This window comes from Manacus vitellinus, unplaced genomic scaffold, assembly GCF_001715985.3.
Source record: "Manacus vitellinus isolate BGI_N305 unplaced genomic scaffold, ASM171598v3 scaffold_24_pilon, whole genome shotgun sequence".
NCBI lineage: Eukaryota > Metazoa > Chordata > Aves > Passeriformes > Pipridae > Manacus > Manacus vitellinus.
The window spans coordinates 385805-412598 of NW_021939798.1; the positions used below are offsets into that span (position 1 = coordinate 385805).

At 43.8% G+C, this 26794-nt stretch overlaps 1 protein-coding gene across 2 annotated transcripts in view; it reads right to left on the minus strand.

The window, feature by feature from the left end:
- Positions 1–6747: 6747 nt before the first annotated feature.
- Positions 6748–26794, minus strand: part of LOC103766638 (myosin-1B) — a 57929-nt gene continuing 37882 nt past the window's right edge. Inside the window, exons 1-38 of one of the 2 annotated variants that reach the window (XM_018073083.1) lie at positions 24055–24273; positions 23824–23967; positions 23576–23732; positions 21642–21669; positions 21429–21543; positions 21254–21346; positions 21092–21155; positions 20910–21008; positions 20706–20809; positions 20483–20621; positions 20017–20135; positions 19779–19928; positions 19007–19177; positions 18465–18771; positions 17725–17807; positions 16399–16486; positions 16186–16303; positions 15374–15497; positions 15152–15288; positions 14795–15050; positions 13566–13808; positions 13298–13474; positions 13068–13213; positions 12890–12980; positions 12413–12802; positions 12043–12169; positions 11688–11806; positions 11202–11398; positions 10598–10781; positions 10346–10511; positions 10058–10182; positions 9484–9792; positions 9128–9331; positions 8300–8425; positions 8037–8207; positions 7844–7948; positions 7508–7603; positions 6748–7016 (exon numbers count right to left, since the gene is read on the minus strand). In XM_018073083.1, the coding sequence (XP_017928572.1) occupies positions 6864–7016; positions 7508–7603; positions 7844–7948; positions 8037–8207; positions 8300–8425; positions 9128–9331; positions 9484–9792; positions 10058–10182; positions 10346–10511; positions 10598–10781; positions 11202–11398; positions 11688–11806; positions 12043–12169; positions 12413–12802; positions 12890–12980; positions 13068–13213; positions 13298–13474; positions 13566–13808; positions 14795–15050; positions 15152–15288; positions 15374–15497; positions 16186–16303; positions 16399–16486; positions 17725–17807; positions 18465–18771; positions 19007–19177; positions 19779–19928; positions 20017–20135; positions 20483–20621; positions 20706–20809; positions 20910–21008; positions 21092–21155; positions 21254–21346; positions 21429–21543; positions 21642–21669; positions 23576–23732; positions 23824–23967; positions 24055–24258 (5829 nt within the window). In that variant the 5' untranslated portion in view covers positions 24259–24273 and the 3' untranslated portion in view covers positions 6748–6863. Of the gene's footprint in view, positions 7017–7507; positions 7604–7843; positions 7949–8036; positions 8208–8299; positions 8426–9127; positions 9332–9483; positions 9793–10057; positions 10183–10345; positions 10512–10597; positions 10782–11201; positions 11399–11687; positions 11807–12042; positions 12170–12412; positions 12803–12889; positions 12981–13067; positions 13214–13297; positions 13475–13565; positions 13809–14794; positions 15051–15151; positions 15289–15373; positions 15498–16185; positions 16304–16398; positions 16487–17724; positions 17808–18464; positions 18772–19006; positions 19178–19778; positions 19929–20016; positions 20136–20482; positions 20622–20705; positions 20810–20909; positions 21009–21091; positions 21156–21253; positions 21347–21428; positions 21544–21641; positions 21670–23575; positions 23733–23823; positions 23968–24054; positions 24274–26794 lie in introns of those variants that run through there. The other variant, XM_029959983.1, reaches the window with a different exon arrangement.

Sequence of the window (26794 nt, forward strand, 5' to 3'; positions counted from 1 at the left end):
CTGTCTTTAAGAATCTTGTGATAAAGATATCAGCAATCCAGCCCAGTTCTCGTACTGTATTTATACAGCGGACATAAACATATTGAATACAGGGATTACCAGCATACCTGCAAAGAATCCTTGCCTTAGAGCAACTCTGCCTGCCCCTATAGAGTGAATAAATCAAGATCTTACCTTTTGTGAGACAAGCTGAATGGGTTGTAGATTGGAAGCTGGTCAGTATTAAAAAAGAGAATTAGTAACTTCCTTCTTACTGCTGCACCCCAGACAACATTTATAGACTGAAAACATATGGATGCCTTGAAACCAGATTGAAAATCCCAGCTGACACTGACAGACCCCCACTGAATAAATGTGAGCATCTATAGGAATGCACTGGTGCTTGTGGAATGCAGGGCCAGTTTTCCTTCATCCCCCACTTCCCCAGTCCCAAGTCCCTGAAACTCTTACCTTAGAGGTTTTTGAGGAAGGACACGACACACTGATCCCAGAGTACTTTTATAGAATCTGATCTGCATATGTAGCCACCACCTCTTCTTTCTTAGGTCAAAACATTTTTGGCAATCTTAACTCCTAGCAAAATTGCCATTTATATTAGAAGTGAATGGATATAATTAGACATAGCAGGTCTGTGAATCAATGTCCTATAAATAATTTGACAAGAGAGCCTGAGAAGGGGGGGAAGTGGGAGGGTGTGCTAAAAGAGATGAAAGGGGCTACATTGGTTCTGTAATCCATCGGATGCTGACTCAAGCAAAGAAAGTGAAGAGTAAGAGACAGTGTGTTCTAGTAGGAAACTTGTAAGGATGGAGACATGAAGGCACAGGCTTCTGTCTGGTGCAAATGCTCAGAGTCCTCAATGTGGAAAAACATAAGGGGTCCTACTGAGAGGCAGGGTCATTGCTAGAGGAAGAAAATCCCAGTGCAGGAGGAAGCATCTGAAAAGGAACAGAAGTCACAGGAATGAGAATCAGAGGATGATAAGAATGACTGAGGAGTAAAATGGATCAAAGCCAAAGCAAGGGAAGGGGGGAAGAATGAGTCTGAAAGTAGTGATAAGGATATGTGAATAAGGAAGAGCAAGTAAATAGGGGTTTGATTTCAATGGAATAACAGCAAGTCACCATGGACACAAGGAACAATAAAAGAGCAGAAAAAGTTTACCTTGAGTTAAAGATAAAAGCTTCAAAGACTGAAGTCACTGAGTTAGGTGCCAGAGGAAAGACACAGAAATCCAATTGTGATTTTTGGAGCTGAAGAGTTTCAAAGATCACATGAACGGGACTATGGAACCATTATATTGAACTTAAGACCTATATCCCATTGCAGTAGGGAGAGATAGGTGCTGTCTCAACATAGGGTAGTCATTCAGCACTACTTTTTCTGCATAAGTGTACCAGATGGAGGGAAAGGTTTAATAAATTTACAGAACAGAAAGAGTCATGTACTATGTTGGTCTGAAAGAGAGGCAGTTATTGTTAGAGGGAGCTGAACCCCATTCTAGTTTGTGTAAAAAGCCAATGTACTGTGCTGATTCTTGGTCGTTGCCCACCCAGATTAAGGAAGGGGTTACACATCTTCCATATTCACAAGATCAGAGTGGTGAAGAGAGCAGTGAAATCCTTTGCTTTACTGAGAAACAATTTCATCCCTATGCAACAGATCTTGATTTGTGGTTTTGTTTGTTTTTCTTCTGTTTTCTTTCTTTTTTTTTTATGTACTGGTCTTCACCTTCCAAATTACAGTTCCTACCACAAAGAAGTTTGAAGTGAATCACATCTCAGCAGCTTCATCTGGTCCCACAGTGTTTTGCCTCCCCAGCTACAGTACCAGTTGTGCTCCTCTCTCAGCATCTCCTACTCAGAGGTCTGGATAAGAAAGTGAGGAAATTCCTTCCTCCTCTTCTCTCAGCTGATTGTGTCTCTGTGATGGCACTGTAATCCTGGGGGTGGGGAGAAGATTAACAGACATCGGCTTCACATTTGGAGTAGATTCCCACTGAAGAGTAAGACTGAGTCCTATGATTTAACCCTGACAACTAAATCCTTACCTGAGTATAAAGCAGCATTTCTTTCATGTGTTTAATGCAGTTATGTTGTCTGAGAACTGGAATTCAGTATGAGTTTCAGGTATTTCAATGACTCTGTACGTTGTCTCATTTTGCTGGTGCATGCAGTCTTTGACCTGGATTAAAATTGGCTACAAAGAAGAAAAAAAAAAAAAAGGAAAACCTCATGGTTTTCCCACAATCATATATAATACTGACATAAAGCTGATGGTTGCCTAAAAGCCTTGATTTGTAAGATTTTTTCAAATAGAAAAAAAATAACCCATAAAGGTTTGAAGGCTCAAAAGAAAATAGTTTTCCAAAGGATTTTTCAAAATTACATGGAATTGAAAACTTCCACGACCTGTAACATATTGCTTGATCTGTTTTCACTTATATTTTCCCTTTCTTTATTTGCCTTTATAGTCCCAGTCAATATAACAGAATACAAAGTGAGCATTTTTTTCTATCTGTATGTATTTTTGATATTGTTTTTCCTTTCTGTCATTTTAAGAGGAAAGCTTTCTTAATTTGGAAAAAACTTTGTAGTTGACAAAGAAAAATTGAAACTGTAACTTTCTAAATTAGACAAACTTGGACAAACTGCAGATATGTAAAAGCTGAAGGTCAAGAAAAAATGAGTGTATGTGTGCATGTGTATCTGGGGGATTAAGTTTTGTATAAAATTAATTTTACTACCTTTGCTAGTAAAAGAAAAAAGTGAAAATTAAACTAGGCAAATTGTGATAGCTCTTAAAACTGCAGTATTTTTCTCCTCAAAAATGTCAGGAAATCCTTTGCTTTAATATAACAATTTTGTTTCAATCAAGCAGAATGAAAGTGGCCACAACTTTTTAGAGTCTTTCACAAAAGGCATTTTAGCTTTTTTTCTGCCAGCTATAATATTCTCTCAGGGTTTCCTCTTGTCTACCAAATCCAGTGGAGCTCCCTCCCTATGACCTGCACAAGTATAGCCCTCCTGCTGTATATATGCATTCCCTATTTGCTCAAGTCTTCCATCACCAACAGCCCTTCACACACACCATATGCATATGTTCCTACCTGGGATCCAGGTGTTGTAGATCCTGCTGGCATCAGAGCTCAAGTTAATAAAAACTGGAGAATGACCCAGTTGTCCTAATGTGGTTGTCTACCTTAGAGTGACCCGAAACATGTGCTTGATTCTAATAGTATTGTCTATCAGGAGCTTAAACATTCAGCTCACTTACCTACAGATTCATTTGGGCATGAAGATGACTAAAAGTAGGTATTTGAGTTTGGAGTTGAATCGCACCCACACATGTAATAAACCCAAACCTAGTACTGAGCCTCTATCCATCACCGAAATTCCTCTCTCCCTGTGTCCAGTTCCTACTGATTTTGCCTCTTCTGTCATTCTGAGGGTGTCCACAACGGCAACAGTTACTGAAGCTAAAATTGGTGCACGTCTGCTTGAGAAAGGAGAGGCAGCAGTTGTCTGAGCACAGAGGAACCTATAAATCCTTCTAGAGCGGCTGCAGAGAAGTGGCAACCTGAGCAGCCTCTTCAGTCAGCTCTCAGACCTGTTGAAAGGTGGTGGCTTCTTCAAAAGGAAAATGTTTAAGGTACCTAAAATAGAAAAACTTTGCTTATTGATCTTAATGGCAAAAATTATGCCAGTAAAATTTTCTCCTCTGTATTATAAATAGTTCATACTTTATAGTGTTTTCAGTTTGGGCTAACAATGCAGCTTTCCAAGAAGTCAACATGATAAATTGTTGATAAACACCAGCCAGAAAGCAATTGCAACTGATTGCTGAGGACGTTCATTAAACAAACTAGTGTAAACTGAAAGGACATAAAGACTAATGATACATTCCTGAAAAAAAGGGGCAAAAAAGTATAAAGAGAATAAAATAAATTATTTCACATTTTAGGTATATTCTAGAAGTCGTCTGGGTCTCTACTGATTCACTGATACTTTCCTATCTGCCATCACAGTGCTACATAGGCAATGCCATTTCTCATTGGTAGAAGGAAGGACTAAACAAGTATCATGCCCCAGTATTGTTCTCCATCTACCACCTCTGCCAGGCTCACCCCATGCTCCCCTCCCTCCTCATGCTGCCCTGACACAGAGGGTGCAGCCAATCTGGATGGGCACCACGTCTGAGCAGAGCACCTCGGGGGGCAGGGGGTCGTCTGTGGGTCCCAGCGGTGTGGTCAGCAGTGCAGCACGGCCACAAGGACAGCCCTGCCATAGGGTCAACCCTGGCACAGGAACAGCCCTGGCACAGGGACAGCCATGCCAGAGGGTCAGCCCTGGCACAGGGACAGCCATGCCAGAGGGTCAGCCCCGGCACAGGGACAGCCCCGGCACAGGGACAGCCCTGGCACAGGGACAGCCCTGGCACAGGGGACAGCCCTGCCAGAGGGTCAGCCCTGGCACCGGCGGGGCCTCGGGCCCTCAGCCCGCCCCGGCCTGCAACAGCTGTGCCGCGGGTGAGGCGACCCGGCCAGAGCTCAGGAAGGTGTCGAGGCAAAGCAGGGGGTGACCGAGGCTGAAAAATAGGGAAAAGAGAAAGGGAACTTTGAAATTCCCAGAGAGAGGGACGGACCATCGAAGGAGCTTTTAAAACCAGCTCACGGCTGGCATTCACTCGCGTGCCTTCCTGCACTGCCCCCGCCAGGGCCCCTGCCCTGGGGCGCCGGCCAGGGGTGCCCATCGCTGCACGGCAGGGCTGGCGCGGCTACTGCGGGAGCCTCCCGTCCCTCCTGCTTTGCCCGACCGCTCCCGGCGTCCTCTGCTCCCCTCCCGGCCCCTTCCGCTCCCCTCCCGGCCCCCCCTCCGCGCCCTCCCGGCCACCTCTGCTCCCTCTCGGCTCCCTCTGCTCCCCTCCCATCCCCTGCTTTTGCGGTGGAGAAGCTGGATGTAGGTGAGCAGCTACATGGGGAAATAAAAATGATCTATCTCATGATGCACAGCCAAACGGGTAAGTGTATTAGCAGAACAAAGTTCTGCCTCTTCTGCCTTGTCGGCAGAGGGTCCCTTTGGTTACTGCAGCTCCTGAAGCTGGCTCCAGGTGCATTTCCCTCTGGATTATGGCCTGTGTGGTAGGCAGGAGTGTTGTGGTGCCCCAACTCCAGCCGAGATCTGTCCCCACAGGGTTTCTGGCTCAGCACGAAACCCTTGGATGGCAGGGGAGATGAAATGTACTGTAAGAGCAGAAAAGAGGCTTTTCCTGCTCAGCTCAGTTCAGTTCCCTTGTTCACCCTGCCCCCTTTCTGAAATGTGATTGATACCAAAAACTGTGATGTGTTCCTGGAGGTCTCTGATGAGCCCTTGGAATAGCAGGGCACATGGTAGTACAGTGACACATCCTGAGATGGGCCATGAAGTGGGGTTGTGTTTAGTGTTATCAGTCACAGGGAAGATGGGTGCTGCTCATACAAATAACCCAAAGGGTTCAAGGGAGCACCAAAAGCCTCAGAGATGCTCAGCTATGGTGGATCCTGAACTGTGGTTTCTAAAACGGGTGGAGTAGTGTCCCTTCCTAACTTCAGCTGTCTTCTGCTGCTCAAATATTATTTACATGTTTTATTAAGAACCCTTAGCATTTTAAAGCAGTGGTTTTACGGCACTTGAAGGATTAGAAAAGATATCCAAAAGGGACACATGAAGGTCAGCTACGGATTGACAATTCTGGTGGGATGGTCGAAGATGTTTAGCACATGCTTTAAATAAACAGCAAGTTTGAGGTAGCTGCTAAAGCTTGACCATATGCCAAAAATACCAACCAAGTCAGTCTCACACTGTGTCTTGGCAAAAACAAATTTATCAGTAATAGGAGTCCCTATTCAGCTTCACTTCTAATTTACTAGGCACTTAGACACACTGAATGTGTTCCAAAGCGTGATCAGTAGTTAGGGACCTTACCTAACCAGGGCTGTACTTTACTTTATGTTACATTTTCAATCAACATGTAATTGTTGAATGTCTAGTTCAGCTTAATGCAAATATTATATTCTAGGCTGTTCTTAGGAAAATGAACAGGCCCAGTATGTTGAAAATGGCAATAAACAGGCAGAAGAGTCAGGCTGTGGACAGAGTGGAAGGGGTGAGCCTAGAAAGGCAAGGGAGGGCTTGACTCAAATTATAAACAGAATCTGCAGCCTTACCTATTTTTTCCTCCATAGTCTTTTAACTGTGCATTCTCATTACTTATCCCACATGTGAATGTGTATGATTTGTGCTATGCATGAAGCAAAATAACTTCAGAGAAAGTGAGTGAGGATATCTCTTCATGCCTCTGCCTCACCACATTGTTTGGACTGCTTGTCAATGCTTGGAGTGAAATTTGAGTTTCCCATACCATTAAACCTAACCAAATAAGTTTATCAATTAATAAAAATGATATATGTATATACACATATTTTAATATATATATATATGGGTGTGTGTGGGTGTATGTTAAATGCTTCAGGAATATTTTTCCTTTTATTTTATTTTTTTTTCCGAAAGTATTGATCAAAATAACTTGGAAGAATGTAGTCTTAGTCCATCAAAGAAGTGCATACTTCTCATTGCAAGAGGAATAAGAAATCTATATAATTGTTACTATTTTTCATGCACTTTTAAAATGCAGATGTAAAAATGTAATGCTCTTTGACATACTTTTAAATGTAATGAATGCTAGAATAAAAAAAGCATGCACTGTTCATATGCAAAGGTCTCTACTGTATTTATTACCTACACATAAATGATAATTACAGAAGAAAGCAACACAGAGGTTTACATTTTATGCATGCCTCAGGTCACTTTTTAGCTTTGGGAACCTCATTCCTCCTCTGCTACCTTCTTATGAAACTCCCGGCTCTTCACTCGGAGCTTGTTGACCTGTGACTCTGCAATGTCAGCCCGTTCCTCGGCTTCCTCCAGCTCGTGCTGGATCTTGCGGAACTTGGAGAGGTTGACATTGGAGAGCTCCTCCTGTGCGGGGAGAGGGAAAACAACAGACAGCATGTGGACATTTAGTATCTGAAAACTGGGCAAAGAAAAATTCAAATGCCACAGCTGGACTAGCAGAGCAGGTTCACAACCAAGACAAGAAGCTGTTCAGGGAAGAGAAAAGAATATTGCAATGTCAAAAAGACCATGGTCACACACAGCATGGTTACACACAGCATGGTCTAGGCAGAGTTCATGTCAGAGTCCTCAATAGGCAGACTGGCAGCTGCGTCTGACGCCCAGAGTAGGGTGTGAAGGAAGAAACAGAGTGGGAAATGAGGCATAGAGCAAAACAGAATTGGAGAAGGATAGTTCTTCCCAAACCCAGAAAGTCTTACTCTCACATTCCGTGTTGTGTCAAAACGTCATCATGTTGCATGAAAGCAGTCAAGGTTTCAAAAAGATGAACAGAAGAAAATATCAAAACAGAATTTGACAAGAAGGAAGTCTGGTTTGCTCAAATTGGTACTTACAGCCTCCTCAGCCTGCCTCTTGTAGGACTTCACTTTCATTTGCAGCTTGTCCACCAGATCCTGCAGCCTGAGAACATTCTTCCGGTCTTCCTCAGACTACAGAGAATGGCAAGTAACAGAAAACCTTGTTTACATCATTCTCTAAATTTCATAAATGTGAAACAGAGGGAATAATATAGTTTATGGAACACTGCAGTCCAGAAGGACAGGTGTCAAAATCCAGTTAACTCCATCATTGTCTGAGGTATAGAAAGAAATCCCTCTGGAAGGCAATGTTCCAACGTTTTGAGACACTGTTCTACCAGGAAGGCAATGCAAAGAAGCCTCCAGCCTTACCTGGTAGGTGAGTTCCTTCACCCTCCTCTCGTACTTGCGCACACCCTTCACGGCTTCAGCGCTGCGCTTCTGCTCAGCATCAACCTCCCCTTCCAGCTCCCGCACCTGCAATGAGAAGCCCGTCTCTGCAGCTTCCCTGGGGGTGTCTCTCCAAGAGATGGGGTCACTCATGCACCAACACAGCCCTACTCACCCTGGCCTCCAGTTTCTGGATTTGCTTCTTGCCTCCCTTCAAGGCCAACTGCTCGGCCTCATCCAGACGGTGCTGCAGGTCCTTCACTGTCTGGTCCAGGTTCTTCTTCATCCTCTCCAGGTGGGCACTGGTGTCCTGCTCCTTCTTCAGCTCTTCTGCCATCATAGCCGCCTGAGCAGAGCAAAAGGTCAAAGCCCTTGTGGGGCTGGAGACATTTTGGGGAGAATACATCCCCATCAGCAATGAAAGAAGCCCCGACTCACATCTGTGATGGCCTTCTTGGCCTTCTCTTCAGCATTGCGGGCCTCCTGGATCGTATCCTCCATTTCGCTCTGAATCTGAGAAATGTCTGTCTCCAGCTTCTTCTTGGTGTTGATCAAGCTGGTGTTCTGTTGAAGGGCATGAACATCACAGTTTTGGTTTTTTTAGCTTGCTTGATATAGTATCATATCAAGCAATTTGCATAACTTTTCTTATATAGTTTTTGCCATCAGGTCACATTCTATTATAATGGAGCTGCTGCAGTAACTGTCAGTATCTTAGATATGATGTGCTTCAGTATTTCATGAATGTCCTTCATAAAGTCTTTCCTAACAGTTTCTTAGGTAACAGAAGAAATTTAGACTGAAAAATTAAAAAAAGACATGATTTTTCCTTACCATTTTCAATCTAGTGATCACAAAACTTTGAGATGGTTCTATTGAATACTTATAACGACATTGTTAAACTTAATGACAAATGTCAATGTATTGCTGTTTTGTTATTGGTCAGCCGATGTTCGCCTTTAAAGTCTCAAATGGAAATGTTGAACTCAATGGTGTTGAACTCAAGTAAGTAATAGAGTAAGAACGTCAGATATCTCTCTGAAATTATTACTTTTAAGGTATCTACGCTGTAGTCTACTGAAATTCATTATATCTATGTCTGAAAAGACAGTCTTAATATTATCTGTTACCTATTACTTCTTATTTACTGTGAAATTACTTCATTTTACAAAATAATGTTACAGTTCAGCCAGTCTTCAGTGGCTGGATATGTAATTTATATGTATGGAGCAAAAGTATAAATACTAAATGTATTTATATACTAACCTGGCTATGTAGGAGCTGAACTCTCTCACTTGCATCCAGGAGCTCCTGCTCAGCCAGTTTCCTCGACCGCTCCGTCTGCTCCAGGGCTGCCCGTAGCTCCTCAACTTCAGCCTGCAGCAGGTTTGCTCTGCGCTCCACCATGGCAACCTGCTCCTTCAGGTCCTCTTGTGCCCTGACAGCATCATCCAAGTGTATCTGGGTATCCTGGAAAGAGAGTCAAGACAGATTGTGAGGTGTGTATTTTCTATTTTCCTATTTTCTGTTTTCCCACCAATATAGAACTGACAGAATTGCACAACAGGAAAAAAATTTAGTTGTGTCAGAAACCAGTCATCGCATGTTTAATTACGTCATACCTTCAGCACTGCTTGTGCATTTCTCAGGTTCTTTTGTGCCTCGGCAGCCTGGCGGTTGGCATGGCTGAGCTGGATCTCCATTTCATTCAGGTCTCCCTCCATCTTCTTCTTCAGCCTCAGGGCTTCATTCCTGCTCCTGATCTCAGCATCCAGGGTGCTTTGCATGGACTCCACGACTCGGAGGTGGTTTCTCTTCAGCTGGTCGATCTCCTCATCTTTCTCTGCTATCTTCCTGTCAATCTCAGACTTCACCTGGTTGAGCTCCAGCTGCAGGCGCAGGATCTTCCCCTCTTCATGTTCCAGGGAAGCCTGAAAAAAGTATAAAACCCAATTAATTTAAAAACAACCCCAATGTCAACAAGTTTACATGAAATATCATAAAGAATAGTGTACAGCAAGAGGTCTGAGACTGCAGGAAAGGAAAAGTATACCCGTAGATCCAAAGATTTTAATGGTATGCAAAATCTCTGCTTCCTGTGCCTGGAGTTAATTCTCAATGTATATAATTTCATAAATGTCACCTAAAGTCACCTAACTGTGTTGTAACTAAACAATTAACAACAGAAGGCTGTACCTCAGCTTCCTCTAGGGAGGCTTGCAGTTCAGATTTCTCCTGCTCGACTTGCTTCTTGACTTTCTCCAACTCATGAATTGCCTTTCCTCCCTCCGCAATCTGCTCCGTGAGGTCGGAAATCTCCTCTGTGGGAACAAAGACCAATGGCTTGCTCAGGCCCAGAGCAGAATGGGAAGGGCCCTGTCCCACCAGGGTGACAGGCATCTTTGCAGAGCTGCAGGCACAGACCCCGCAGCAATGCTCAGCTGGTGAGAAAGCCCATCCCGGAGCAGAGGGCCAGGGACTTACGCTGCAAGTTCTTGTTCTCCCGCTTCATTGTTTCCAGGTGGTCCAAGGACTCCTCATAGGCATTCTTCATCTTAAACAGCTCCGTGCTGAGGGAGCGAGACTCCTTCTGGGAGGCCTCCAGCTCAGCCTGCGTTTCCTCATACTTCTGCTTCCATTCTGCCAGGATCTGAAGAGAAACGGGGCGTGAGTAGGGATGTGGCCATCCCGGGGGGAGGCTCTGCCCAGGAGTCCCAGGGCTGGAGCCCAAAAGACCTTGTCAAAGTTCTTCTGCTTCTTGTCCAGAGCAGCGCAGGCAGCATTGGATCGCTCCACATCAATCATCAGGTCCTCCACTTCATTCTGCAGCCTCTGCTTTGTCTTTTCCAGGGAGGCACACTTGGCATTGACAGCTTCGACGTGTTCCTCTGCATCCTGCAGGCGCTGTGCCAGCTTCTTCCTGTGTTAAGCACATTTCGTTGTATGAGAGCAAAGGAGAGGTTGTTGTGTGTGGTTGATGGGCTTTTCAGAACAAGATGTTTTACCACTTCAATCGTAACTAGAGCTCACAGTCATCAATCAAGGAGAAATTCAGTTCTGTGTTGTTTTTCTCAACAGTGTGGTTAGCCACTTCACAGTCTGTGGTCCACATTCCTTTTCTATTTGTCTACATACTAGATTGTTTCTCTCTGTCATTCCCTGCCTCCTAAACGTTTACCTGTGAATATTTTCCCCAAACCACGTGCATTACAGAATTTATTTGCTACTCTCCTTTTACCCAACCCCAAATCAGAAGACTGACTTCTTCCTGAATATCACAGTGGTCTCCTCAATTTTCTGTTTTTAGTCTCTGCCAGCCTTCCCCACCCTGCCCACGTACTTGGCCTCCTCGAGCTCCTCCGTGCGCTGAATCGCGTCCGTCTCGTATTTGGTTCTCCACTGGGCCACTTCGCTGTTGGCCTTGGACAGGGCGCGCTGCAGCTCCCCCTTGGCTTCCTGCTCCTCCTCATATTGTTCCCGGAGCAAGTCACAGTCGTGGCGAGCGGACTGCAGGGCGTGGGCCAGGGCGTTCTTGGCCTGCAGCAACAAGAGTATTGAGTCACAGACCAGAAATATCCTGGGAAATCGGACTGAGTATTAATTGGACACTGTATTATTCTTCTGTGCAAAATGACAATGGGGACTGACAAAGAGAATAATGGATAAATTCTAGGGAGAAGCTAACTTGAGAAGAGAAGCACTAAATTACCTAAATGGTTTTTTTCCCTGTCTCATCATGATAGCTCAGTAGTCCCATAAGTATCTGAACTGCCTCTTAGAGAGGAGGGATCTGATGGACAGAACAAAGTATGGAAAACCCTCTCACCTTTATCTCTTCCTCTAGGTGTCTCTTGAGTTCCTCAATCTGTTGGGTGAAAGCCTGTTTGCCTCTTGACAGCTGAGAAACCAGAGCATCCTTCTCCTCCACCTGGCGTGAATATTCACCTGGGAAAGGTTGCGGATGCACAAAACTTTTATTGCCACTGATGACACTACTGTGGACATTTGGGGCTGTAAAACCAAACTGTTAGCAGTCCTTGCTGAAACTTATGATCCCATTTCAAGCATTTCTTATTCGAGGGGAGACAAAGAATGTTGGAAAGAACATGTGGCCAGAAGAGTAATTTTTGCAATAACTCTCTGAGATTACTGATCTGCAAATGTAGATGTGTGTTTCTCACCTGACTCCGTCTGCAGACGAGCTCTTTGAGCATTGAGGTCATTGATCATGCGCTGATGCTCTTCTTCCTTTGTCTTAATCTCACTCAGCTGGTCTTCCAGGGTGCGGCACATCTTCTCCAGATTTGCCTGTGGAGGTCACAGAGAATGAAAGAAGATTAGGATCTAGACGCCTTCTTATTCGGAAGAGCAGGACTCTAAGCAGAAAAACATGAACAGACTTGCAAGGTCTGGACTGTTCCTTGGTGTTAGAAAGTAAGAAACACAGCTCCATAGAGAGACAGGGAGTTAGATGGTAACCAGGCCATAATTTGAAAAGACGTATTTCAATGGAATTAATTTCCAAGTGGTTTTCAGTCTGTTTTTCCATACCTTGGCTTTGGAGACAGACTCCATGTTACTGGCCAAGTCATCAATCTCCATCTTGAGCTCGCTCTTCTCCTTCTCCAGCTTCTGCTTGACACGCTGCAGGTTGTCGATCTGCTCCCCCAGCTCAGCTGTGCTGTCCGCGTGCTTCTTGCGCAGGGCGGCAGCCGTGGCTTCGTGCTGCAGCGTGGCCTCTTCGAGGTCCCGGCGCATCTTCTGGAATTCTGCCTCCCGCTTCTTGTTCATCTCCACCTGAGCTGCCGTCGCCCCTCCTGCTTCTTCCAGGCGCTCGCTGATCTCCTCCAGCTCCCTGGACAGGTCAGCCCGATGCTTCTCTGCTTTAGCGCGAGAGGTTCGCTCGGCCTCGATTTCCTCCTCCAGTTCCTCAATACGGGCCTGGAGAACACGAGGGACCCTTCACGCCCGTGCCCTCCTCCTCCCTGAGCCGAGCCTGGGGCAGGCAGGGGAAGGGCAGACACTTGCCTGCAGCTCCTTGATCTTCTTCTGTAGTTGCATGCCCAGGGCTTGTTCATCCTCGATTTTGCTCTGGATCTGGCTGATTTCAAAGTCTTTCCTTTGGGCAAAGCAAAGTGGGTTACAGCTCAAAGGAAAAAGACAAGAGCTGCAGCCCAGCACTGAGGTGCCCCAGGGCCACACTCACTTCTTCAGTTTCTCATCCAGCTGCTGCTTATCATTCTCCAGATCCATGATGCTGTCCTGGGCCAGCTTCAGGTCTCCTTCCAGTTTCCTCTTGGCTCTCTCCAGGTCCATGCGCAGTTTCTTCTCTTGCTCCAGGGACCCTTCCAGCTACACAGAACAAGGCCATCAGTGCTCCACCAGCCAGCTCAAACTCCATACCTGTCTGTTCCTGCTGTGTGTCCGTGGGCTTACATCGTCCACTTGCTGCTCCAGCTTGGTCTTGGCTTTGGTCAGTGTATTGACTTTGTCCTCCTCTGCCTGCAGGTCATCCAGGGTCTGCTGATGGGCCTCTTGGAGGGCTTTCTTCTCTTTTGTCAGCTTGGCGATGGTCTCGTCCAGGGCTGCCATCTCCTCTGTGAGGTTTTTCACCTTTAGGAAGAAGGGAGCAAGTGTAAATCAAGGAAGTAGATATAGAGTGGGGCTCTTTTCTGGAGTGTGGGTGAGATTTTCTGCCTCGTACCTTGTTTTCAGTGGCGTGCTTTTCCTTCTCCACCTTGGCCAGTGTTAGCTCAAGGTCATCAATATCTTTCTTCAGCTCTGAACATTCATCCTCCAGTTTTCTCTTCTTGGCTGTCAGCTCAGCATTGATTTCCTCCTCATCCTCAGCCCTTTCAGTCACTTCCTTAATTTTGGCTTCCAGCTGGATTTTGGTTTTGATGAGTTGGTCACACCTTTCCTCAGCATCAGCCAGAGCATCAGCTTCCTATTAGGGAAACATAGTTTCATTCACTAGTCTCAGGTATTTGCAGCTTGGTGTGTCCAGCAAAGGAAAAGAAATATGGAATTACTCTTTTTTTACACAGTATCAGAGTACGTTTTTATTCTGATTATTTTTTTTGCTTTCATTAATTATTCTCTCTTGCTGTTGTTAAAGATAAGATGATAGTATCCAGTATTACTTTTTCCTAAGAGATTTGATTACTTTCTCTGGAAATTAAGAACTGAGTATAATTGTGTACAGATTTGGGGGTTGTTTTTTTTTATCTCCCTAAAATCCTTCTTTGGCGATACTGACTTTGAATAATTTTTTTGTGCCAGATAAATTGATATATTGTCTAGATGCAATTAATAGTTTCGATTTGAACCTGACTTTTTTTTGAATCTGTGAAGACACAAGAATAATGTTTAAATATTGCCCAATCTTTTGATGACAGAATCACAGAATGAGCCGAGTTGGAAGGGACCCACAAGGACCATCAAGTCCAACCTCTAGCCCTGCACAAGACCATCCCCAAGAGTCACAGCGTTTGATCTTCCAATGGAAATTGGAGGCACACATAGGCCTGCCAGAATGCTGGGGGGGTTTTGTGTCTTCCTGGAATAGTGGTTGCAGAAAGACAGGTGACATTACATGTATCATAAGAAATGACATAAAGCATATTTGGGCAACTGATTGAAACCAATGGTGTCAGAGAATTGCTCTACAGACTCTGTTAACTGTATATACTAAATTTCCAGTGATTACAGTTGGACCTTATATTGTGAGCTTTTATGGAGAAACAGACTTATGGGCTTACCATGCTTGAAAAGTCCTTCCCAAGCTGGAACATCATATTATAATGTTGACACTGAGTGGTCTGAATTTTACCTTTAGTGATTCATATTAAAATATTTTCTAAGAAAACTTATTGTGTAGCATGAGAGTTATGTACTGTGAGAATACCTGGAAGAAACACAAATAATACTTACAGATTGCACTTGGAGCTGCAGATCATTTTTTTCTTGCATTAGAGAAGCCATTTTCTCCTCCAGCTCCTTCCGCTTTGCCTCAGACTTTGCAAGCTCTTCCTTGGTTTTCTCAAACTCTCCCTTCATGTTGGCCATCTCCTTCTCAGACTCTGCACTCTTCAGCAAGGGCTTGATCTTGAAGAACAGTTTCATCCAGGGCCAGTGTTTGACATTCATGAATGAACGAACGTTGTACTGAATGCAGAAGATGGACTCTCTGGAGCATAATTCACATGTACAATGAATATTTTCAGTTTGAAAAGTGTCAACACTTTCCCTCAAGCACAGTGAGTTTAACTGAAGACGAGGAATGCGTACCTTCTCTCCACCATTCTCCGGTACTCCACCCTCATCAGGTAACCCCTGCACACGGCCTGTGTGCGGGTGATGAGCTGTGCCAGCTTCTCATCCCTCATCTCCTCCAGGAGCCCCAGCAGCCCAGCTTTGAAGAACACCTTAGAGAGGGAATGTTGCAGCACATCGCTGTCAGGCCGGGCAAAGCACAGGCACTGAGTGAGTGAGGGAATGGGGGGTTTGTACCTTAGTGTGTCCAAATTTGTACTGGGTGTGGTCCACATCGATTGAGCCAAGGAGCTTCTCGGAAGCCTTCTTGCTGTCGATGAACTGTCCCTCTGGGATGGCACTGGCATTAAGCACCTTGTATCTGTGGAATTAGAGGAAATGTGAAAGAAGGCAATGTCAAGTCATAAGGTTATAATGTTTATTGAAACCAACATCAGTGTTGCAGCAGAATCAGGCTGAGGAAATTGGAATTTCGTCCCTTGTTTAGAGATACCCTTATCATGAGGGTAACAAAATCAAGGAAACTTTTCTGGTCACAGATGAAAAGAGGACGCTGATCTCCAGTCACTTCAATCTATATCTTTTTTACTTAAACTATGTTGTAGAAAATTGCTGCAGAGGAACATTGTCACTATGTGTATAGGCGGAAAGCCTTGTCCCCTGAAACTTGCAGCTGATACAATGACCAAAGAACTCTGAGAGAGTTTGTAATTTTTTCCTGAGAACATATTGAAACCACATCCCAAACTGCTGGTTTTAATCTTGTAATCAGTGACTTGTGTTGCTCTACTGTGCTTCCGTACTCAGAGACCCTGGCAAAGCTCAGTTGCGTGATGGACAGTGGTCGGTGAGGACACCTGACACTCTTAATTTCTCAACAATTTCTCTTTTGCTAACCATGAATGTTGCCTTTGGTTATGCATTCCAACTTCTTCCTTTCTTTCGGTTATAATTGGAAGGAGTTTGCATTAAAAAATATCCAGAAGTGTTAAAATATTTAAGATGTAAGACTTCTTCAACAAAGAATGGGAAGCAGAAATGAGACTGACCTCTGTTTGAAGTCAGCATAAAGGATTCTGCTCGGGAATCCTTTTCTGCAGATCCTGATCCCTTCTAACACGCCGTTACAGCGCAGCTGGTGCAGCACCAGCTCGTGCTCCATGGCACCTGAGCAAATAAGAAAACCATTTGATACTTCATGATAAAGCATAGAGAATAATGGCTTTATCAGACTATTTCTTCTCTGAACTTGGGGTTCTTACCAGGTGTTTTAGATTCATTGGGGATGATACAGCGCACAAAATGGGGGTGAGTGCTCCGCAGATTGGTCATCAGCTTGTTCAGGTTTTCCTGTGGGTTTATGCGTAAAGATTTTTCATTTAGAAATGGTACTTCTTTAGTTATACTTCCAGATGTGAGTAAAGTCTTGGAAGGTGTTAATGGGTTTGCAATTCCCAACTAAAGCCATCTGAATTTTTCTTCTGCCTTTCACTCTTGAGCATGAGAGAAAGTCATGTGTTTTTATGAGACAGAGGGATACATGCACTGAGCCAGGACATCTATGGAGAATGGTGACTTGTTGTTCATAGCAAAAAGCATAATTTTGAGTAAAAGATGATTCTTTGTAATCTCCAGATCCTTACTGTGTGGAAAACACTATTGATGTGATCAGAAAAAAACAAAAAGAGAAGAGGGACAAGGACCGTGTTTGCAGAGAAGGCTGGGAAAGGGAAGCTTAATGGCCTTAGATGCTACTTGTGAAGATACATTTGACAAAGATTGAGCAGGACATGACAGGAAAGATTCCCTGTTCAGTGAGAATGGGGGTCAGAAATCGTAGAACAAAGGTATGAGTGGCAGGCCCTGCAGCACCCCTTTGTAGAAGTGCTTTTAAAAGCAAATCCAGGAACTATATCTGACTTTAGCTATCAGTTTTACTAACTAGGTCCTAACACATATCAATTTAGCCCTGGTTTGGAGCAAGGGCAAAGCTGTTCAGGCAAACACCTCTTTCACAGTGTGAGAAACTGTTCAGGGTGCTGCATACTAGTTACATATCACAAGTGCAGAAACAAGAGTGTTTCAGTCTGCCTTAAGCTCTGCCCATTGGTAGAAAGGTAATTGGCTTTGGCATTTCTCTATTGCCTTGTCTTCATATGTAGAATCGTGTGAAAGCAATGTGTTAGGTATTATGTCTTATATATTATCATGTGCAAATGCACACACATTTGCATGTGCGATCAAGGCTTAAGATTCCCTGAGGCAGGTACCCAGATCGACCATTGTCCTCATATGGCAAAGGGAGAGGATGAAGAGCTCGATCCTGCCAACCAGTGTACTTGTAAATAAATAAAACTGTAGCCTGAATTAAGTACTTTTTCCAGCAATTGAAGAAAGGCAAGATCAAGATGTATCTTCCTCAGCTGGCCTCAGCTGACTTCCTGTCAGCTCTTTTATGAATAACCAGAGATGTTCTTGATGCAAAAAAATTTTAACAGGTGCAGTGAAATGGCTTTGTTGCCAAAAAACCAAAACCAACCAAACAAAAAAACTCAGGAAAAAGTAGAGAGAATGACTTTTGTACTCACCCTGAACAGAGCTGACACTGTCTGGAAAGAAGAACCCTTCTTCTTGCCTCCCTTCTTGCCACCACCACCACCACCACTAGCCTCTGAAGAACACCAAAAAAAAAAGATGATTTTATAACTTTTGTAGAACAAGTTTGTTCATATATACCAGTCATGATAAAAATGGAACCTAGAAAGCAATAGAGTCAACACTCAATCTGAAGGAACACAGGACCAAAGGTATGTGATAATCCGAGGGACGATAATGGCTGAGTGGAAGGCCTGAAATACATTGGATCTTTTTCTTTATTAATAAATTCAAGCGAGGGGAGGCTCTGCACAACGTGCAGTTTCTTTACAACACTAGCTGATATTCATGGCTCTGGTCATCATGGCCAGTCTTCGCGAACGAAGATTTGGGAAAGAAGATTTGGGAAAGGTCATTACCCTTCGAGCCTGCGCAGTGGATTTTTTAGGTGAGACACAGTGTGTGCTGAACTGAGCCCACCCTTTAATCCTAAGGTTCATCTACCGGGGCCGAGCGAGCTCGGACGGTGGCAGCGAGGTCCTCAGGACGTAGGTTTGTTTAGAGTGACCTTCTCTTAGATGGATGGCCTTACAGGGCTGACGAGCTCCATCTGCCCGGAGGAGTTCCCTGACTGGGAGAGTGCCGCATCCTAACCACTAGACCACCAGGGGGCCCCTATGGCTCTGGTAGAATCATTAAATAAATATGAAAATATGAATTTCAGAGAACTGACCTGCCTCTCCTCCAGCAGAGGCAAAGAGTAAGGCTAGAGTCTTCAGGGATGATTTCTGATACAGCCCCACCACTGTTTCATTCAGAGGGTCCTTGTTCTTGTCAAGCCACCCAGTGATGTTGTAGTCCACTGTGCCAGCGTAGTGCACCAGGGAGAAGTGGGCCTCAGCCTTGCCTTTGCCAGGCTTGGGCTTCTGGAAGTTGTTGGACTTGCCCAGGTGCTGGTCATAGAGCTTGTTCTTGAAAGAGGTGTCAGTTGCCTTGGGGAACATGCACTCCTCTTCCAGGATGGAGAAGATGCCCATGGGCTGGAAGAAGCACAAGGAAGAAGGAAGATGTGAAAAGGCAGAAAGACTGACAGATGAAATAAATTCCTGAGTGGGACAATATTACTGCTCTCAGGGATTGTTCTTCCACTCAGCAAATTGTAAAATAATCTAAACTTATGTGTTTGCAATATTTACCCTTTCCATCTACATCTATAAATATATATAAAATTAATGCATTTCTGAAAATACTTCACATTGTGAATTACAGAAATACCTTCTCAATGAGCTCAATGCAGGCAGCCAGGTCCATCCCAAAGTCAATAAACTCCCACTCAATTCCCTCCTTCTTGTACTCCTCCTGCTCTAGCACGAACATGTGATGGTTGAAGAACTGTTGCAGTTTTTCATTGGTGAAGTTGATGCACAGCTGCTCCAGGCTGTTGAACTGCACAGTTACAAATAGAGATTACTATTAATGTAAATAGAGTAATAAAGAACAGTGCTGGCTTTTTGTACCAAACACAGGAGGATCTGCCAGTGTTCCTTCTTTACTCATCCAGGAGTTTGGAATTTCTGCTAGTGTGTCTCTTGGCTCAAGCTAAACTTTCTCCATAGATTTATGACCCTAGAAGCTTAGGTCATCTCAATGATTAAAATTTATGAGTTTTGATATCTACTAGACTGAGTTAATTCAGTTACAGGATCGTCCACAGCACAACAGTGTATCCAACATTTTCAAATGCTGATATCAAAACACGTCCTAAGCCTTCTAAGCACAAATTTTTTCTGTGGAACTAGTGTCTCATTATTAGGTACCAAATGCCATCTTAGTCTACTGCTTGTAATAGGTTGAAAAATTGCCCTTAGAGATTTCCACTGGCATATGTGCAACACAAAAATCTATTCCCAATTAAAAACCTGTTGGAATCATGATGCTTTAGATAGAATATGAAAGGATCAAACCATTTATGAAAAAAAAAAGGGAAGTACTTCAACACATAATAGAGTTACTTCAAAAATCACAATGATAAACTCCTATTCCTTACATCAAAGATCTCGAAGCCAGCAATGTCCAGCACACCAATGAAGTACTGCCTGGGCTGCTTCGTGTCCAGCTGTTGGTTGATGCGAACAACCATCCACAGGAACATCTTCTCAAACACAGCCTTTGCCAGGGCACCCACTGAATTGTACACCTAAATGTAAAACAGAAGGCTTGTAGTCTTCATGCAGCATAGAAGAGAAAGTCTAGAGGATTTGTCAACAGAACGGGGGTTTTGTTACCTGCTGCACTGTTTGGCCCTTGGTCACATATTCGTTCCCCACCTTGACTCGGGGGTAGCAGAGGGCCTTGAGCAGGTCTGCTGAATTCAGACCCATCAGGTAGGCAGCCTTGTCAGCAACTAAAGCCCCAAAAGTCAATTGTTAATGTAAAAGTAGACCTTAGTGTTTCTTAAAAAAATTATCAAAAGGAAATTCGAGTAAATATCAAATTATTAGTAAAGATAAAAAACATATTAATGGAAACATTCTTTAGTAGTCACTGGACTTAATATTTTGCATTGCTCAAAATAATCTGCAGCTTCCACTGAGTTGTGTTCCTCCAGAGAACAGTGTGTCTGGTTAGGACACACTTCTACAATACTGGCACTGAGGAAAGGCTGAGTCAAGGATTCTGACCCTGAATTGCTGCCTGTATTTTTGTGAGTGTTTGGTGTCTACAGTGCTTTGGTATATGTTGCGCTGGTACCTTCAGTGCCATCAGGCTCTGCCTGCTCCTCACGCTGCTTCTGCTTGAACTTCAGGTTCCCGTAGTGCATGACGGCCCCTGTCAGCTTGTAGATGGCTGTTTTCTCGTCAGGAGTGAAGCCCAGGATGTCAATGGCAGTCTGAAAAAAGTGTCACTAGAGTAAGTACGCCAGCTGCTAAAGGTCAGAGAAATAAAAGTTCACCTAGAAAACTTCTGAACTTACATCCGTGGCCATCAGCTCTTCCTGGTCGTTAATGCTGGGAACAGTGATCTCACCTTGACTCACGTACTGATAGTCATATGGGTTGGTGGTGATCAGTAACATCTCTGAAAATAGGGACAGAACAGACATGGGTCATATGCAATTGGCACATAAAGGAGTTAAATGCGGTGACCTTTGCCTGGAAGAGTTAGTGATCTTTCCTACCAATCAGCTCTGGCTTCTTGTTGGACATGATCTGATAAAAGATGTGGTAGCTTCTTTCTGCCTTGAGCTGGAAAGTGACTCTGGACTTCTCCAGCAGATCTGGCAAGGATGGCAGGACAGAGTTAAGCACAAGAACTGAGGAAGGCTGGAAGGAAGGGGATCAGGCCAGGAGGGGCTCTTACATGTTTCAATGTCAGCAGAAGCCAGTTTGCCTGTGGCCCCAAAGTGGATTCTGATGAATTTACCCTGAAAGCAGCAGAAAAGTCAATTGAGATCTATTTTACCAATCCCGACTGCAAGAATATTTGAGTCAATCTCAACTGTTGTCCCAGGTAACAACTCACAAAGCGCGAGGAGTTGTCGTTCCTCACGGTCTTGGCGTTTCCAAAGGCCTCCAGCAGTGGGTTGGCACTGATGATTTGATCCTCAAGTGTCCCCTAAAATGGAAATCTTCTTGTCATGATTTAGCTCCTAAATAAATTTGATAGTTTCAGGTTCCTACTCCTGCAGGGACCTCACCTGCATTTTGCCTGATGTCTGCTCCTCCTTCTTCTTGTCCCCACTGGCTGCAATTGTTGCAAAGTACTGGATGACACGCTTTGTGTTCACAGTCTTCCCGGCACCGGATTCTCCGCTGTCAGAGCAAGGAGAGAAGCAGAGAGCGTGTGGTCAGGCAGGAGGGGCCCTGGCCCTGGGCAGCCCCTCAGGGACCCGAGCAGGGGGTGTACGTACGTGATCAGGATGGACTGGTTCTCCCGATCTGGGGAAGAGGCAGAAAAAAATAGGCTTTATAAGCAAAGAACAAAAAAATGCTGAATATTACAATGATAAGAAAAAAGAAGTTGCTTTTTTTATGTCTTTATTTACTCCTAAGGAGATTTTTTTCAATTTCAATTCCTTGCAAAGTTATTTGCACCCTTTTCTTACCTCTGAACATATACTCAGTGTTCATGATCTGAAATTAGAGAGGTATGGATTTGATGGGTGAACTGTTACATGGATAAGGAGTTGGCTGGAAGGCTGCATCCAGAGGGTTATGGTCGAGTTCCATGTCCAAAACTTTAATGAGTGGTGTCCTCCAAGGATTTGCACTGAGACCAATATTGTTTAATACTGCATACATAGTGGGACTGAGCACACCCTCAGCAAATTTGCAGACCACACCAAGCTGAGTGGTTTAGTTTATAAACCTGTGGTAAAGGATACCATCCAGGTGGACCTTGCCAGGATTGTGAAGGTGGCCCATGTGAACATCATGAAGTTCAACAAGGCCAAATGCAAGGTGATGCACTGAGGTTGGAGCAGTCTCCAATATCAGCCTAGACTGAGGGGTGACTGGCTTGAGAGCAACCCGACAAAGAAGGTTTGGGGGTACTGAAGGATGAAAAATTGGACATGAACTGGCAATGGGCACTTGGAGTCAGAAAGCCAATCCGATCCTGGGCTGCATGAAAAAAAATGTGGCCAGCAGGGGAAGGTAGGTGATTCTGCCCCTCTCCTCTACTCTTGTGAGATGCCTCGTAGAATAATCTGTCCAGATCTGGGGTTGCCAGTGCAATACAGACACAGACCTGTTAGGGTGGGTCCAGAGGACACTATGAAAATGATCTGTGATCTGGAACATCTCTCTTATGGAGACAGGCTGAGAGAGTTGGGATTGTTCAGCCTGGGTAGAGAAGGCTCCAGGGATGTCTTATTGCAGCCTTTCAGTCCTTAAAGAGGGCTTATAAGAAAGACAACAACTTTTTACCAAAGTTGTAGTGACAGAACAAGGGGTAACAGTTTTGTAGACTCAAAGAGAGTAGATTTTATGATGATGGATGTGAGCCGCAGTAACAGGTTGCCCAAAGATGTTGTCAATATCCTATCATTGGAAGTGCTCCAGGACATGGTGGACAGAGCTTTGAGCAATGTAATCTAGTGGAAGATGTCTCTACAAATGTCATAGGGAAGGACTATGTGATTTTTAAAGATCCCTTCCAGCACAGGCCATTCTGTAATTCTATAATGCTGTTCCATGGACATTGAAGACCCTTGAAGAACCACATGTTACTTCTCTGTACCACTCTATGGTCTTTTTTTCCCCTGCATACAGTAAATTGTTTTAATTTTCTACTGCACAGACTGGTTTTAGAGCAGTAGAGAAGGGGAGAGTAAGGACCCATGACAAAGGAATCCTGATGATGGGTAATACTTCTGAACTCAATAGCACAGAGAAAGAAATGAAAAGGTGGAAACAATACATAACCTTATTTCATTTTTCGTTACATGGTTTTGTCAAGACAAATCTGAACAGTTCTATTATTGATGTTTCCTGTGGCCCTTTGATGAATTAGATCATTGGACAGAATTTCCACATATTTCTATGTATGTGGATTTCATATCCTGTTCACTTTCACTGCTTCATTACAGACCTAATTATATTCCTTGCTCCACCTAGTCCATTGTTTGTCTTATTATTTTTCCTGACACAGTATCAGGGGTACTGTACATCCCTTTTAGAAATACCGATGTGAAAAAAATCCTGTTTAAATTAGAAGTTAATAATGCCATGGCTGAAATAAACCTTAATGACCTACTTAGATGTTATCATCAGATTTATCAGGGAAACTCTGTGAACACTTTTAAAATGTCTTTTTGGTGAAATCACCCTGAGAGCCACTCACCAGTCAGCATGAACTGATAGGCGTTGTCAGAGATGGAGAAGATGTGTGGAGGGGCCTCCTGGCGCTTCTTGCCTCGGTAGGCCAACACCACCTCCGGGTTGTACACGGGCAGCCACTTGTAGGGGTTGACAGTGACGCAGAAGAGACCCGAGTAGGTCTGCGAGGAAGGGACACAGCACGTTGGCTTCCCCTGGGCCTGGCAGAGCAGTTCCTCCAGCTGCCCAGAGGAAGCTGCTGCTGCCACTTACGTAGATCATCCAGGCTGCGTAACGCTCTTTGAGGTTGTACAGCACAGCGGGTTCGTGGAGGTGGGTCATCATAGCCATGTCCTCAATTTTGTCATACTTGGGAGGGTTCATGGAGAAGATTTGATCTTCCTTCACGGTCAGGGTCTGTCAGAGCGCAGCAAGGGACAAGCATGTCAACTCAGAGCCAGAGTGGGAATGAAATGCTGTTTGTAAATCTTACATGTTACCCACCTCTCCCTTTTCAGTCTTGACAGTGACCTTCCCTGATTCCCTGCTCTGGATTGTGCTTTTCACATAGGATTCTTTTGCATGTACCACAAAGACGGATGACTTGGCATCGAAAGGCTTGTTCTGGGCCTCGATTCTCTCCTTCTCTGACTTCCGGAGGTAAGGAGCTGCCTCCCCAAAGATGGCCATCTCGGCGTCTGTCGACATGGCTGTGGTTTATGGCATGCAGCAAGGCACTGCGCTGGAGTAGAGGCAGAGTGCTGAGGGAAGGAAGAAAGTCCTTTGTACCAGAGACCTGAGTCTTGGTAGTTTTCTGCTCTGCCTATTCTTACAGTCTACCTCTCTGTCCTACCTGCTTTTCACCCTAGATGTCTTTTAATTTACTTAGGTCTTAAAGAAGAAAGATTTCTTTGATTAAGGTTAAATTTTTTCTCTCTTATTGCAGTTTATGTGTTCAGTTCAGATCTCGTGGTGTTTCAGTAAGCTATACAGAAAAGTTGCATTGATGGCACGGTCAAGACTATTCTGCAGAAGCAGAAGAAATACCAAGAGAAGTCATCTTATCGAAATTATGAAAGCCCACTTGTATTGTTTCTGTCTTGCCCATTTTAGACCATGTAATTTTTATCAACTATAGAGATGGAGCAACATAAGGAAGAAGATGTGGAGTAAGCAGAAGCAGAGGTATGAGTTGTCCATGCAAACATTTTTCCTCAGTTATAAATCAGACTTTGTCTCCTCCATTTGTTCTGCCTTTTTCAGTTCATGCTAATCTTTTAAGATTAACTTGTACCAAAAGAGGAAAATAAAAAAAAATTAATAAAAAACATTCAGAGGGATTTGACAAAATCTTAACTTAAAATGTGCTGGTTTTTCACCTTTTCTTTCCTGGATTTTGTTTGCATTCAATCTGCTTTTAGGAGTTCTGTGCGTAAGAGGTCAATTATTTCCCAGCAGATACCAAACAAATGTGTCCAACCCAGTTATGAAAGGAAATTTGCTCTTTTAGACAGCACAGGTTAGGTAGAATTGCACTGCATTAGTGTGCATAGATGTAAAGGGGTATGGAAAGTGGCCTTACAGGTGCATAAAAAAAGCCAACTTGGAGTCTATTCCTATAGAGTAGGTAAATCAGTCTTACCTCTTGTGACACCAGCTGACTCTCAGGCTGGAAGATGGTCAATACTGAAAAAGAGAAATGCAACTTGCCTCTTATCTTTGCACAGACTCCAAAGGATAAGTCATAGGGGAAAAATATGCTGGTGACTTGAATGCAGTATCAAAATGTCTATTGATACAGACAGTTCTTTAAGGAAAGCAGTTCTACAAGCAGTAGGAATGCAGTGAGATTCTGCCAGCACCCAGTCCTCCATACTCTTACCTTTAATCTTTCCACAGAGACAGAACAGACTTGTCCTATGAGCACTTTTATAGGTTCTGGTTTGCTCATTCAACTCCCTCCTCCTCTTTCGTAGGTCAAAAAATTTTTGGCAAAGCATTGTTTGGCAAAGTAGACTGAGTGCATGATTCCCATTCGGGCTCGTGGATATATTTAGAAATATCTGAAGTGTTCCTAGCTATGTGAATAAAAGTCCTATAAATATTTTGACTTGGAATCTGGAAGGAGGAAATGCTGTCCAGCAAATAGAACAGTAGGACTGGGTCTTGGAATTGTTGGCTTCTCTTCTTGTTACTATGAATTCCTGTTTGGCATATAAGATTTGTGTGTCTCAGAACTCAGCAGCAGTGAGAAGGATTATTATTACAAGAGCTTTGGAGAGATTCTCTTCAGAAATATTCTGGAAAGAAGGAATAGGAACAATCCAGTATGGTCTAATTCTAATACTGGACAACCATATCATGCTTGTGTTACTGCATCTATTTACAACTCCTTAGTTTTTTGCTGGGTACTTTCAAAAGATCAGATTATCCCCCTTGCTTCATACATTTATTTACATCGTTTACATTCTTCTGAAGTATTGCCTATTGGCTCTGATTTGAAATTCAATTTTAAAGGTATTATTTTACTGCTCTCCATGCTTGGCTGTGCTGGTTTGCTCAAACGTGTGTCCAGCAGAAATTTCGTAGTGTCACATGAACAGGAATTCCTTAGGATGCATTTTACATCCTTCAGCCTTTAGGTGTATCGGGAGCTTTAACTTGGCAATCTGCTGCTATTGTAGAGATCTTGGACTGCGACTATAGTTACCAAATGAAAGAATGGGATTAAGGTCACAAACACACCTTCTCCAGCCTTCCCAAGCACAAACACAGACTCCACAGAAATGTAGAGAACTCCTGGGAGGATTTTCATTTCCTTTGCAAAGAGGTACATAGGATCTACTATTCTAAGTTCTTCCATGGAGCTTGGATGAGGTGCTGTGATTCTGTACCATATTCTGAAGACTCATGTTTTCCCTCAAACATCAGGGAGTTGAAGCACTGTAAAAAGAGTCAGAGAGAGTGACCAGTCTTCTCAACTCATTGCTCTAAAAAACTTTTGTGTGCTTCCAACTGCATGTATGACTGAGACTTCTGAGATCAAGAATTCTTTTGAGGCTACCAATGTCCTTCTGCAAAATAAATGTTGAGATTTTATAATTTCTGTTTCAAAGGTAATATTGTGTGTCTGTAGAATTTTCTTTGAAGAAAACGCCATCCTTTAGCATGCAAAACAGGATAAAGGGAGAGAAAGAGAGATTTTCCTTTCCTCTTTCCTCTTCTACTGCATTATGTAATTGCT